Source organism: Staurois parvus, unplaced genomic scaffold, assembly GCF_062004578.1.
Source record: "Staurois parvus isolate SC_StPar_1 unplaced genomic scaffold, SC_StPar_1.0 ptg000195l, whole genome shotgun sequence".
Taxonomy (NCBI): domain Eukaryota; kingdom Metazoa; phylum Chordata; class Amphibia; order Anura; family Ranidae; genus Staurois; species Staurois parvus.
In genome coordinates, this window is record NW_028317991.1 from 11,471,309 (window position 1) to 11,487,104 (window position 15,796).

General features: G+C 41.0%; 1 protein-coding gene across 4 annotated transcripts in view; it reads right to left on the reverse strand.

The window, feature by feature from the left end:
• Window positions 1–15,796, reverse strand: part of ITSN1 (intersectin 1) — a 221,290-nt gene that overhangs the window by 151,605 nt on the left and 53,889 nt on the right. For 3 of the 4 annotated variants that reach the window (XM_089677960.1, XM_089677958.1, XM_089677959.1), the window contains 2 exons: window positions 14,288–14,448; window positions 8,490–8,669 (listed from right to left, as the gene is read on the reverse strand). In XM_089677960.1, coding sequence (XP_089534086.1) covers window positions 8,490–8,669; window positions 14,288–14,448 — 341 coding nt within the window. The remainder of the gene's footprint in view (window positions 1–8,489; window positions 8,670–14,287; window positions 14,449–15,796) is intronic. The other variant, XM_089677961.1, reaches the window with a different exon arrangement.

Here is a 15,796-nt window from a genome sequence, read left to right on the forward strand (position 1 = left end):
TTTTGCAAAAAGGAAAGTGTTTGAAGCTTCACTTGTTGAAGAAACATTCTGGCCTGTATCCAGGACTAGACACAGACCCACATTCCCGATGGGAATGCCACAAGAGTTCACCAGAGCAAATACTGAGGCTAGCACCGATGAGTGGCAGCGCACAAACTCATACTGGCTGGTGAAGTGAGGCAATCTGATAGATTCCCTTCAGAATTTCTGCACCCAAATTAAGACATTCAGAGCCTTCAGATTCCAGATGGAGAAAATGTGCCCTTGGGTTTGGAAAAGATGAACAGGTTGGAATATAAAAGTGTTCTGGATCAAGTTCTCATTGCCCCAGTTCCTTTAGCAGAAGACCTTAGAACTTAGAACCGTTAGTCTGGCGGTGGCACTGAAAGTGGTGAGAAGGTGAGAAACTGAGAAGAGAACAGCTTGAGACTTTTGGGTGCAGGAGGATGTTATTTTCATGCAAAAAACATTGAGGATTTGGCAGACTTGAGTGCCAGACCTTGCAGGTGGATGGGGAGCCAGGCATCGAGGAGATCAAGAGATAGGAGAAACAAAAAAGGGACATTTCTTAATAGAGGAGAAGACGTTGCAGTCTGTTCCCTAAGCTTCTTTTGCTGTGGAAGACTGGTACTCTTGGAGGAGTATGCATGAAATGGTCTATGCATGTCAATTAACACGGGACACATGCAGGAGAGGAGATGGGAGACCTCCAGCAATCCATCGCAGTTGAAGTTTAACAGTACAGCCATCTGCTCATGTGTTCGAAGATCAACTACAGTAGTGGTTAAATCTTTACGGGCTTTTGACCAGTTGATAGTAAAATACTGGAAAAGAAAAAAGCTATCCAAGTATAATTATTCTGGTGCCAGTTTCCCACAATCAGGGGGGTACCCCCATGTATTGAATAAGTGTAAGGAGTATGTGGTGCTCCTGCTGCTCGTCTCATTCCAGCATCTTGGTTTTGGTTGTGATACATTCTCCTTGTCTATCTGTCCACCTGCAAGGTGATTGATGTGGCCTGTTTCTGGGAGGAGAGCAAACCTGATTAAGCCAGCCAAGTCTGCAGTCTCATGCTTGCGATATTGCATTTGTAACACATGCTCCAAGTTTGTCTGCCCTGCTAGTTTTGATAACCTTATTGATGACCTCAGATTGGATATCAAATACTCTTTGAACTTTGCCTGCCTTGACTACAGATTGACCCTGACTATTCTGAACCTTGCCTGTCTTGTACCTGTACGGTCATTAAACCATTCTGTCTGTCTACCAAGTACCTGTTTGCTGTGCTCAGTTTGCGTCTACCGCGCTGTGGTAGCCAGGCACTATAGCATTGTGTATCCTGGGGGCAACCAAGTCCCAGTAGGCCTGCTTGCCTTATGGGAAAGGGGGCTGCTATAAGTGAAGAACACAGAAGCAAGCTATAGTGTCTGAACATCTGCAACAGGGGTAAGCGTGACAATAGGCTGCTCCACTGCATGAAAAAAAAAAAACACCTATACTTTACTGCACTTTAAACATGTGAAGGATGATGGCCAACGGATTAGTTTCCTATGGACCAAGTGACTGGTGGAATGTTAGCACATAACTATACAGTAGATACAGTAATTTCCCGATGGAAGGATAAGTACATTCCTTGGATATATGCAAAAAACGATTTCCTTAAATTGGGGCGTATCATGTGCTAGTGGTACTGCTATGCCCTGGAGTGTTGATGGATGTGCATCACACAAGCTTAGACACATTTATGCAAACACGAGATCAAGGGGTTGTTTTGGTTTGCAAGAATTAACAACCCTCTATAATTCAATTGCTGTAAATCAGCTTGGATTATTATAAGTGTGAATAGACTTTTGTGAATTAAAAGAAAATGCATTAATTACACTGTTCAACAAATTTTTATTTTTTGCCAGTTTTGGAAACAAAAGGATCCATTTCTTAATGAATTTCACATTCTGAGTTCAAATATAACAATGAAATTTGTCAATTGGCTCTAGTTTTTCTGTAAACGGAAAGTTTTCTACTATAGGCGTAATGACTACATAATGCACAATAATTATATAGATAGATGTCTTTCCACAAATATAAAGCAAGTGATATTGACTACATAACAGCCTAAATGGCATAATATATTGCATAGGATTACCAAGAAAAATTATAGCCATAAGATAAGTTGAATCATTTTAATACTTAGGATTCTCACTAGTTTTGTCTTCAGTTTGTGTCGGTTTTGCTTCTCTTGGCTTTTCTCTTGTATTCGAGGAAAGGGCTATCTCTTACAACTGCACGTGACTACACGCTTCAGGTTCTTCCTCACTTGACTCAACCACAAAGGATTCTGGTGCTTTAGGAATTGGTAGCCCCTCTCCATGAGGAACTGGACGTATTGCCGATGGAATATTTGGATAGTGCACAGATAACTTTTTCTTCTTATTTAGCCCTTTTGTTGGAGGCACCATACAAAAGTAACAATTACTAACATGATCTGTTGGCTCTCTCCAAATCATTGGCACAGCGAAAGGCATAGATGCCTTTTTTCCATTCAACCATTGCTCCAGTGCCGTCCCACAAGAATTGCAGCATATATGTGGTGCCCAGCTCTTGTCCTGGTCTCCTATCTTGCAGCCAAAATACAAGTTGTAGGCTTTCTTAATCATTCCTGTTATCCTCCTTTTTTGTGAGATAAAAGTTATTTCACCACAGATATAGCAGAAATTATCTGCTTTATTCACACAAGTTTGAGACATTACTGAGTAGCCTATATAAGCATAAAACGAAATGTAAAGACGCTGTCGAACCACAATCAGCTACAGATACTGCAGTTTTTATGCAGTGAAGTGATGCAATTAAAGGCCAATATTGCATCATCTCAGTATACATGCAATTTTCTATTGGTCACCAGTATCAATTGCGCAATATGCAGCTGAAGTTGCATCATAATTTTGAATGGCTTACGTCATTAGATGGGTGAATATATCATGGAAACTAGAGCCAATCAACATTTTTTAGGGTCATTTTTGTTTTCAGCACCCCCAAAATTATGTAAGATTAGCTAATTTTATGCCCAAAACTTTTTACCTGTTGAACAGTGTTATAAGCAAATATGTGCACAAGCAGAGCATTTCAGGAGTTTATAACGCCGTTTTGGGTGGAGTTCATACCATGGATGATCTAACAAAAAGCATATGGATGTAAGCTCCTGTCTTGGATATGTACAATTTGACTTGGGTGGACTAGATCTACAGATATACCCTTTATCATCTCCCGATTTAAATTGGGGCATACACACACATATATATATATATCTCTCTCTATCTCTATCACACACATATACATATATGCACACATACATACATAAGGGGGTTAAAGTCAGGAGGCGTAATTATTTGCTCCTACTGCAGAATAACCTAGCAACTATAGACAGTAAGAGTAGGGACTTGCCTAAAGGAATGCAAAGAAACGATACCCTATATTTATATGACCACTTAATGGCAACAATCAATCAGACTGTACACTTTATAGTAAGTCTAATATGGCTGTGAATTCCATCCTTGTATGCGAATTCTGAATCCATGACAAGAGGTGCAGGGTTCAGTTTATGGTGAAGCTAAGATAGTGCCAATCTTGTTGAATGGTTGCCAATTTAGGGTGCAAAAAGCATTAGAAGAAAAACACTGCGACTTTGTCTAAAGGAATGCTTGCAGGGGAGATCACTATGTTACACAGGATGTGACTACATGATTAGATCTTTGAGTTATGAGTCACATTTACCATGTATCTGAAAGTTTGCACAGATGAAGAAATGTGCTTAAACCAATATAGAAAGATGCATATTATCCAGCAATGTTGCTCCCCAATGGCGGATAATGTAAATCCAGACCTCCAGGTTGTGGTTGACGGCAATATAACAATTTGCAGCAGTGTTGCTTGCATTTCCCCTGATTAAGACATCCTTAGTTTGGTATAAAAGTCGAAATACTTATAAAAAGAGAAATTTCTCAGCATTTTATGATAGTGATACAGTTAACCATTTCCCGACTGCCCTATAGTAGATCTACTGCTACAGGGCTGCACAAAATCATGTATATCTACATGATTTTTCATTTCAGGGCAGGAGACATGACTGCCGCCCTACCCGCGCCACCATTGGTGGTTACAGCGGACATTCACCGGGTCCTGGACGGAGAATCCCGTCGGCACCCGGCATTGGGGAGGAACACTGACAGGGGAGAGGTCTATATGTAAACAACATAGATCTCTCCCCGATCAGCTTTAACATGCTGCTTTGTATTGCTCTGCATAGCAGAGCAATACAAACCAGCATGCTTACATAGTAAAACAGAAGACAGTTAATCCTTTGATCACCCCAGATGTTAACCCCTCCCTGCCCAGTGTCATTAGTACAGTGTCAGTGCTGTTTATTTGCACTGATCACTGTACTAGTGTCACTGGGGATGTCAGTGGCAGTTATTCAGTTCCCCCCCCGATCGCCGCCATTACTAATATATATATAAAAAAAAATCCCAGTATATATACACACACGCCACCATTTTTAGACGCTATAACTTTCACGTAAACCAATTAATTTACATATATTGGGATTTTTTTTTTTCTTGCAAAGACATGTAGCAGAATACATTTTGGCCTAAATTTATGACGAAATTTGATTTTTTTTTTTTTTTTTACTGGATAGGTTTTATAGACAAAAAAAAAAAAGTATATATACATACATACATACATATATATATATATATATATTTATTTTAAATTGTCTGTCTTTTTTTGTTTATAGCGCAAAAAATAAAAACCACAGAGGCGATCAAATACCGCCGAAAGAAAGCTCCATTTGTGGGGGAATAAAAAGGACAAATTAAATTTGGATGTAGCATTGCATGACTGCACAATTGTCAATTAAAATAACACAGCGCCATATTGCAAAAAAAAAATCGCCTGCTCAGGAAGGTGGGGGGGGGGAATCTTCTGGAGGGAAATGGTTAAAGAAAACTGAGGAATTTATCCCCTTGACAAAGTCTTTGGAACAATGCGCTGGAAATTATGCGCTACTTACTGTCAAGGTTTGAAATTGCCTGCACATGGTCGTTTAGTGATGGGTTCACCAACACTTATATATGTATTTAAGCAACTGCTTTCATATGGAAATGTTTCATTTTTTAAAATACGCATTGTACTATTTTTCATATGCTTGCGTGCGAGTAGTATACTCATTACCCACAGCTTTGAGAACACTCTATATACATTCATCTGACATAGTAAAGTCACAGTCAGGATATGGTGAAGGACAGGACATGGCAGGGAGAACAGAGCTGTTGAAAGGGCTTCCCACCACTTATCGGTTGGGTAATTAAACACAGCCATGTCCTTCATTAGAATGGTAAGCACCTTGTTAAGGAGGGACAAGGCCAGCCAGTGGGAATAAGCCACTTCAGCACAAATCCTTACAAAAACAAATACAAGGCTATAAAGCTCTTGGGGGGGCAGTAAACAACTTATCAGGATGCTACCAAAGTCCATAGAGAAATAGTTGGAAAAGCGGGCCAAAGGAAAAGTCTTTGGTCCCTTAGAAGTTCTCTATGACTCAAGACTTGAAATGTGACTGATAGATGCAACAGGCTTGTCCCTCAGTTTCAGAGGAGTGTACAGTGCCTCAATGAAGAGACAAAATAGCCCCCTTAAACTTGCCAGTGTCACTCAAATCATGTGAAGAGGGAGTGGGGAACGGGGTTGAGCAGTGCTGTCTGTGTCTACGGACACAGGAAGCGTGGCTTGGAATCGAGCCCGCAGGTGTGCCACTATAGAAGGTGGCTTCCTATGGTGGCACACTGAGAAGAGAAGAAGCCAGGAGTGCCAGCAAAGGACCCTATAAGTTAAGGATCAGGACTGCTCTGCATGTTCATTTGCATTCATAGGAATTAAAAAAAAAAAAATTACCCTTTACACTTACTAAGTGACTCAGAATCAGAGACTCCACAGCTGATGGCACAGAAGCCACTAACTAGGGCAGCGGGAAAATCGGATACAGAAACTGCTGGAGAGGAAGCTGGAGAACTCTTGCGGACTCTGGTCAGTCAGCAAATAACTGGATGATCTGTGCTCGAGTCTTGAATGACGGGTAAAATCCTCACCCGAAAAGGCAGAGGACCCAGCCACACCTTAAGAAATTAAAGAGGACTCCAAAGACAGGTGAGATTCTAACAGCAGTTGGTAACACGACTCCAGGCTGCAGAAGGTGGTGTCATCAGTAGGGGTGTGCTGCAAGCAGTCCCACAACAGCTAGCAGAAAGTGAGCTGAGAGTACCATGTCTGGGATCAGCGATGTTGAGATTACATGATGGGAAGGCAACATATAGGCTCAGGGTAAGAGGCAAGGCGTCAAGTACACATGAAACCTGCACAGCTGGTAGCAAGTGCGAGTTGGATGGCAGAAGGTGATGAAAGTCCCTGAAGGCTAAAAGCAGGAAGGGATCAGTTACCCATGACGCTTTATAAGCAGAAGCGGCAGAGGGGAGATGCCATCTCAACTGTGTATGGCAGGAAAGAGCTTTCATGCTACTCCACCCAGTGGATGCTGTCAGCAATCAGTCCCAAAGCGTAAAGCCCTTTTTATGGAGAAACTGGTGGGAAATGGGGTATTTCCTGATGCTTTAACAGACCCCACTAAGTCTTCAGAAACAGATCAAGTGCTGAGGCAAAGCCAAAGGCTCTGGACCTGAAAAGTGTGCTGCAGCTAGTTTTTATCAGAACAGTCTCTGGAAAGTTCCCCATGCAGAACCCAATACACGAATGTCACATCCATACTATTCCTGCAACATTAGGTCCAGTGGAATCCAGAAGCAGTACTCCAAAAGCAAGGCTGAGGACAACGCTCTGGATGGCTGCATCGGAGAGAAAACTACAGCAGTGATTTAGTAGTCTTGATTGAAAGACAAAAAAAAAAAAAAAGTTATGGAATTAAATAATGCTGGCAAAGAGTAGGTTAGTGTAATGACAGCTGAGCTGAAGAAAATATATCAGTCCTTTCAGGACATTAACAAAAAATGAGGCGTGTTATTAGTATGAGGGAGTTACCAGACGCTGACCTAAGATTTGTCAGTTTTCAATTATCTAAGCCAGGGTTTCTCAACCTTTTTTCAGTCAAGGCACCCTTTGAAATTATGGACCGTCCCGAAGCACCCTATTCTGAAATGGGGTGCCTCTAGGCTGTAATAATTTTAAAAGGGCACCCCATTCTAAAATGTATAAAACTATTCTAATAGTTTTATATAAACGCAGCAACATCCACACATGTAGGACACCCAACATTAGAGGTGATTTATTCTTCCAAAGCAAATACACTTTTGCACACTGGTACTGACTAGTATTCCAATGTTTCTCTTCTCCCTCAGTTTTTCTCTATCACTGAGATGTGACCCCTAACACAGACGGAGAGGGGCGGGAGAGGGTTAAACAAAGATGCTGTGCAGGCAACCAACATCCTCCTTATCAACTGATGATGTCACTAGTTGTCAGGACACTGGTGGCTAAAAGGTCCTAATGGTACACAATGAAAACCTGTGGCTTTCTGTAACTAAAAGGCAGGCTTGTTCCACCCATTGGCTTGTGTACAAGTTTTGGGCAATTTTTAGACATTTTGCCAAGGCACCCCTGAAGAAACCTCAAGGCACCCTGGTTGAGAACGGCTGATCTAAGCAGTAGTATAACCCAACGGGGGAGAATTTACTAAAGCTGGAGAATGCAAAATCTGCTGCATAGAAACCAAATTTAATTGAACAGGTGGATATTAGAAGCCGATTGACTACCATGCACACCTAAACCAGATTCTGAGTGCTCCAGTTTTAGTAAATCTCCCCCAATAGGTAAGAAATTAATTTAAGGTGAATCGATCGCCAGATTATATGCATTCAAGCTTTTACCTATCCTTTAACGCGTAGTAAATGTGCTTTAAACAGAGCATCGCTGACCTCTGTAGCTGCACTGCAGAGCAATTCATTCTTAAAATACCACAGCAGAAGCAACAAAGGTATTTAGTTTCCCATCAGCTCATCTCGCCTAGATTTCCCCCTTACAGAGAACATGCTCTGTCTTGTAGACATTAGGCTGTAAGGCAGCTGAGTCCCTGCTGGGAGGAGAAGCAAGCTGAGCTGCCACCCAACTGCTGAGAAATGGGAGAAGAGATACTGAGAGATAATGAATTCAGAATCTCTGCTGTGAACAGAGGATATATTGCTCCACAGTACATGTAGCTACAGAGCTTGTTTTAAAAGGTCATTTGCTGTAAGAATATGTAAATACTCAAACGTTCAAAGCATAGCAACAGGTTCACTTTAGGGAAAACAAAAATACTGAACAATCCATTTATTCCTGTAGCAAGAAGGACTTCATGCAACAGCAGATGAACCAGATAGGACACAAACTGCTCAAGGTAATCTGAAAAGATGGAAAGACGCAATGAGGATTAGTTTTAAGCAGCGTACCGGAGTGAGCGAAAGCAGGAAGTGGCTGGATTACGGCAGGAGCTCCGTTAGCCAGAGGCGGCACTGTAGTACCAGGAACAGAAGACACTAGAGGAGGAGACATCCCTACAACAGGGATAGGAGGCATTGGCACAGGGGCTACAGCTGCAAGAGGAGGCATGCCAGTGATTCCACCTATACCTGTAAAACAAAAAAACAAAGTACCTCAGACATACCGTATCAGCATTTGCACAATAACCAGTCTTTAATCAGTGCTGACCAGCACTTTGTAACAACCGCACACTCTCCCGAAGAATGGAAAACCATATGAAGCAGAACATCTCATTAACCGCTCATACCAGAGGCAGATATAAAGTAGATGGGCCAAAAAGGTCCAAGAAAGAACAGTACAATCCTCAGAATATTGAAAATCTCCTCGATGGTGCTTGTTAAAGCAACTCCCCAAACAATTCACCAATATAGCAGAAATGAACTGTATACAACAGAGAACAAGAGCAAACTGAAGATTTCCACTGCATGCAAATGTTATAGCATTCAGTGTGCATTAATTGTGACTCCATACTGTACAATGTCATATTGATGCACAATTGTGCTGGAATCTTTCACAAAATGAATCAGCCTCTCAATCAACAGCTTCCCGACCGCCCTATAGCAGAGCTACTGCTACAGGGCGGCAGGGCTGCGCAAAATCACTCACACACGATTTTGCATTTCCGGGTAGGGGCACATATGCACGCCACCCTACCCGCACCACCATTGGCAGTTACACATGTTGATCATCAGGGCCTGGCCGTAGATTCCCCACTGGCACCTGGCGATCGCCAAGTATCGCTGACAGGGGAGAGACCTGTGTTTAAAACACAGGTCTCTCTCCTGCCAGCAGTAACATGCTGCTGTGTATTTCTCTGCACAGCAGAGAAATACACAGCAGTATGTTTCCCTAGAAAAACACACACAGCACACAATAAAACAACAGTTAACCATTTGATGGCCCCAGATGTTAAACCCTTCCTGCCCAGTGTCATTAGTACAATGTCAGTGCTTCTTATTAGCACTGATCACTGTATTAGTGTCACTGGGATGTCGGTGGCAGTTAGTCTGTCCCCCCCCCCCCCCAGTGTCAGTGTCAGAATGCCCACCACAATCCCGCTATAAGTCGCTGATTGCCGCCAAACTAATTGAAACACTGAAATACTGACACACAGTGGCTGAATGCCTCCTATGAATTAAGACTCATAGAACACACTTAACAGAGAGGCTGTCAGGTGTCATTTGAACAATGAAAACGGCTAATTCCTGAAAACCATTTTAGGTCCGATTTTGTAGGTTTTTAAGCTCTGAGGAAGAAGGAATCCCCCTTTGAAACACGTCAGCTTGACCAAGCGTTTATCTGCCTTCTGGATGGAACTCGCATGTGTCGTTTAACCCGTTGTTGGTTTTGGATGTTATATGCCTTTTTTATTGCTATTCTTGTGAGTATAACTTATTAACCACTTGCCCTCCTGAGGATTTACCCCCCTTAATGACCAGGCCTCTTTTTGCTACTGGGCGCTGCACTAATTCAACTGATAATTGCGCGGTCATGCAATGCTGCACCCAAACGAAATTTACGTCCTTTTTTTCACACAAATAGAGCTTTCTTTCGGTGTAATTTGATCACCTGTGCGCTTTTTATTTTTCACGCTATAAACAAAAAAATGCCAAAAATTTTGAAGAAAAACAATATTTTTTATTTTCAGCTATAAAAAATATATAGTAAACTCAAAGTTGGTTATAAATTTAGGCCAAAATGTATTCTGCTCCATGTTTTTGGTAAAAAAAATCCCAATAAGTGTATATTGATTGCTTTGTGTGAAAGTTATAGCGTCTACAAACTATAGTATAAATACTGCAATTTACGCCATTTTTCTGCTATACAGCACTGCGCTAGTTTAACGGACAATTGCGCGGCCATACAATACGGTACATAAATGAAATTTACATCCTTTTTTTCCCCACAAATTGAGCTTTCTTTTGGTGGTATTTGATCGCCTGTGCGGTTTTTATTTTTTGCGCTATAAAAAAAAAAGGCTGACAATTTTGAGGGAAAAAAAAAAAACAATATTTTGGACTTTTGCTATAAAAAGTGTCCAGTAAAAAAAAAAAAAATGCAAAAATCAAATTTAGTCATAAATCTCTGCCAAAATGCATTCTGCGACATGTCTTTGCTAAAAAAAAAACCAATACGTGTAAATTAATTGGTTTACGTGAAAGTTATAGTGTTTACAAATGGCGGGAAAGATACTGGGATTTTTAGGGTTTTTTTTATACTAATAATGGCGGCGATCAGCGAATTATGGCAGCAATCAGGGACTTATGGCAGCGACCAGCGACTTATGGCGGGACTGCGGCGGACATTCTGACATTGGGGGGTACTGGCTTGGGGTCACTGACATCCCGAAAAACACTAATACAGTGATCAGTGCAAAAAAAAAAAAAAAAACTGACTGTACTAATGGCAATGGGGAGGAAGGGGTTAACTTTATTTAGCAGGGAAGGGTTATAGGAGTGAGGGGAGTGTTTTACTAGGGGGCGGGGGTGTGTACTGGGCGGGACAAGGCTGATCGAGAAAGTGAAACTATTCTTTCTCGATCAGCTCATCCTCGAGCTGACAGAGGTGACAGACAGCACAGCTACTGCAGCTGTGCTCTCTGTCACCGCTTACCGCCGATCGCCGGGACATAGCCGCTAATGAGCGGCTGTGACCCGGCAAATGACATCTGCGGCGGTGATCCACAGGACAAATAGGGCGGCAGCGCGCCTCACGCGCGCCCCCTATTTGTTTTAAATAACGTGGTTTTGCCTGTGAGTGCCGCCCTGCCGCCGTATATGTACAGTGGCTGGGCGGCATGCGGTTAAAAAAAACATGAATTTCTTACTGAAGTAATGCGCAAGGTTTGTGCGCTCTTTTCTTTTGTTCTTTACTACAGTCATGCGCGATTCAGACTGTATGTGGTCAATAGTGTGAACTGAGGCTAAGACACATCCAAATCACACCAAGTCACACTGAAGCTGCACAAAAAAAAAAAAAATCACACTGAAAACTGGATCCAAATCATATAGCATTAGTGTGAACCTAAGCTTAAAAAAATCAACCATCTGAGAAAATGTATTGAACGGTTTGAAACTTCTTATGTTGTGGATTTGCCTAATGAGTTTTCAATAAAATATTAAGCATTCAGACAAGGGAGGTGCATTAATATTAGGAACAACACAGGGCCAGCGAGAAAAGCTACAGAAGTAACAATTATTTTTTCCATTGAGAGCTCTTAACAAAAAACAATGCATAGCTTCTTCTTCAAAGAACTAATGTACCAAGCTTCAGTTTCCCTGAAGTGCCAGTCACATGTCTAAAAGTCTAGGCATTTGGTAATGGTTCCTATATTAAAACGAGAATGTTAGAATTTTGTTTGGATTTCAAGGAATGCCTGAACATTTTTAGAATATTACCAATATTCAGTTTATGATAGGACAGAGGAAATAAAGAGTGTCAACAAATGATCAGGCAGTGCTGGACTGTCTTATTAGAAGGCCCAACAATCTCTGCAAGAAGCAAAAATGTACTGGAATCACATGATATTAAAGTTTATTTGTAAAATAAAGATCTCATATTAGGTAGAAGTTACTAAATATCAGTTTATAAATTTGCAAACATTCAAAATTAAAACTGATCAAAATCATTATCAAGCTAATATTTTATTTTAGGGCCTCATCTTTTATATAGAAACCTGGTAAAAAACACACACCTAAAAGTTCACCACACATTACAATCTGATTGTACAACCTACTTTAGCTGAACCACCATCTATGTAGTGCAAGTGCCTGCCTAAACAGATACAAACTGATTGGCTACATTAGGCAGGTCCTCAGATTACATAATTTTGGTAAATTTAATGTTAATTGTACAAAGATTGTATGACTGGACTGTAATGTGTGGTGACAATAAGAGCAAGACTTGTGATAGAATATTACCCTTACACAAACATGAAAACTGCAATCTTACAGCAGGAGATATATATATTTATAGATAGATATTTGGACACAGGCACAATTAGTTTTCTTCAGGTATTTACCAAAACATAATGGGATGAAAGTGCACACTCTCTGGTTTAATTTGAGGGTATGTACATCCAAATTGGAGGAAGGGTTTAGGAATTACAGCTCTTAAGAGTAGCCATCCCCCCTTTTTCAAGGGACCAAAAGTAATTGGACAATTGAATCAAAAGCGGTTTCATGGCCAGGTGTGGGCTACTCCATTATTTATTCATCAAATTAAACAAGCAAAGGATCTGGAGATGATTCTAAGTGTGGTATTTGCATTTGGAATCTATTGCTGTGAACCCACATCATGCATTCAAAGGAGCTGTCCATGCAAGTGAAACAGGCCATTGTAAGGCTTCAAAAACTAAACAAATCCATCAGAGAGATAGCAGCAACATTAGGAGTGGCCAAATCAACAGTTTGGTACATTCTGGGGAAGAACGCACTGGTGAGCTCAGCAACTTAAAAAGGCATGGACATCCACAGAAGACAACAGTGGTGGATGATCGCAGGATCCTCTCTGTGGTAAAGAAAAACCCATTCACAACATGCAGACACGTGAAGGACACTCTCCGGGAGATGAGCATATCATTGTCAAAAAGTCTACAATCAAGAGAAGACTTCACGAGAGCAAATACAGAGGGTTCACCACAAGGTGCAAACCATTCATAAGCCTGAAGAATAGAAAAGCCAGATTAGACTTTGCCAAAAAACAGCTAAGAAAAGCCAGACCAGTTCTGGAAAAGTATTCTTTGGACGGATGAAACTAAGATTAATCTGTACCAAAATGACGGGAAGAAAAAAAAAAAAAGTGTGGAGAAGGCATGGAACAGCTCATGATCCAAAGCACACAAAGTCATCTGTAAAACATGGTGGAGGCAGTGTGATAATATGGTCATGCATGGCTTCCAGTGGCACTGGGTCATTGATGTTTATGGATGATGCAACAGAAGACAGAAGCAGCCGGATGAATTCTGCAGTGTTTAGAGATATACTGTCAGCCCAGATTCAGACAAATGCAGAAAAGTTGATTGGACGGCGCTTCACAGTACAGATGGACAATGATCCAAAACACACTGCAGAAGCAACCGGAGGAGCTTTTGAAGGAAAAGAAGTGGAATATTCTGCAATGGTCGAATCAATCATCTGATCTTAACCCAATTGAGCATGCATTTCACTTGCTGAAGGCAAAACTAAAGGCAGAAAGACCTACAAAGAACAACTGAAGACAGCTGCAGTTAGAGCCTGGCAAAGCATCAGAAAGGAGGAAACCCAGTCTTGGTAACGTCCATGGGTTCCAGACTTCAGGTAGTCATTGCCAGTAAAGGATTCTCAACAAAAATATTAAAAATTAACATTTTATTTATGATTATATTCATTTGTCCAATTACTTTTGGTCCCCTGAAAAAGGGGGGATGTCTACTCTTAAGAGCTGGAATTCCTAAACCCTTCCTCCAATTTGGATGTACATACCCTCAAATTAAACCGGAGAATGTGCACTTTCAATCCATATCCATATTAGAACTATAGCTTGAATATGTTTTGGTAAATACCTGAAAACAAACTAAAATTGCGCCTTTGTCCAAATATATATGGACCTAACTGTATATATAAAACACACACACACATTATGACTGCTGGTCAAAAATTAAATTACAGTTGTCTGCTCTCTGCCAAACATCTGTTTTACAAAATATATATCCATGGCACATACTGACCAAAACTGGCAGGAGTGGGAACAGAGACTGGTGGCTTCAACATGGCAGCAGGGAGAGCAGAGGGCAGTGGGTAACCTTGTAGTTTTAGCTTGATCAGTTTCATTGCTATAGAGAATTCCAGCTGGTCCATTTTACCATCATTGTTCATGTCAGCCAGAGCCCTGCAGAGAAATTAAATCAGAAACAGAAAAATGATCAACTCATTCACTTCTAACAAGACGGCATTGCCATGGTTACCAAAAAAGCTACAGGTTTATTCTATGGGAATGCAGAAGACAAAAATGCGCCACATGAGATCATTTCATTCTAGAACACAGCTGACAGCTGGAACTGGCCATGGTGTGAAGTTTTTGCTTTTCTTTCACATAGAATATATAATGATAGTGTGAGTTATAGCAGGTTTATAGGCAAACTATGAGAGCACTCTAAGCAGAATTCTAACAGCTGACATTATTGATAGAGATGTGCATTTTACTCTTTAGTGCTCCCTTTGTAACTTTGCACAGAATTCTCCCCACAGTTGTCAATCACTAAGCTCACAATCTATTATTCCTGCAACAAGCAATACTACTTTCTAACATTGGGACAAAAGAAGACATTACTGTCAATGGAGAGAAGCAACACGTACGAAGGACTTTGGCCTGCTCTAAGATTAGATTAGATGCAACCAGTTTATTCTGAGCTGTGGTCTTTAATTTGATTCTAGGAATATGTGTGGGGGACCAAGCGCCGGACACTCCCAAAAGTGTATCTGATGCAGAAACTTCTCCAGGCAATGCCATCACTTCAATACAGCGGAGATGGATGCATGGCAGCAGAACATGTGATTATTAGGTCTCATTCAGAGGGCAATTAAGCCTGTCCTCTGTGCAGAGCTGCTGGCATATAAATGTGCATCCACCACAGAGCTACGTGCAGGCAGCCCATAGAAGTGAATGCACATGCAGTGTCGGCAAAGCCTCTGCGTTTGGATCCATGCACCCGCTCCCACCCACATGTTAAACTTTGACATGCAACGATGTCTGTGCATGTGCATCCTCTTCTATGGGCTGCCAGGGTGGACACACACACACGCCCATGTGAATGAGCCCTTAAATGTCTTTTCAATACAGTTTATGGTTATTGCAGTTAAGTGGCAAGAGAGTCACTTTATCAGACTGCTAATCTGCATATCAGCAGCTCCCCCAGACTAATAAAACTGAAAAAAAATATATATACATATTAGCTTACGTGGGGAGATCTATACAGAGCTACCTTTTGAAACTACAGAATCATTTTATTTTAATAGGCCGGATTAATTTTGAAAAATGGAGACAATACAAATACTGACACTTGCCTTGGTACAAGAGCAATAGCATAATAATATTCTTTTCAATAAATTTAAAATGCAAGATAGAACATGAACAAAAAATAAAAATAAAAATTTGGAGCTTACAATCAACTCAAATAAAATTCGGATAGCTAAGAAACAAGTGTTCCCTGCAACTTCTATTCATAATGATCTCATAT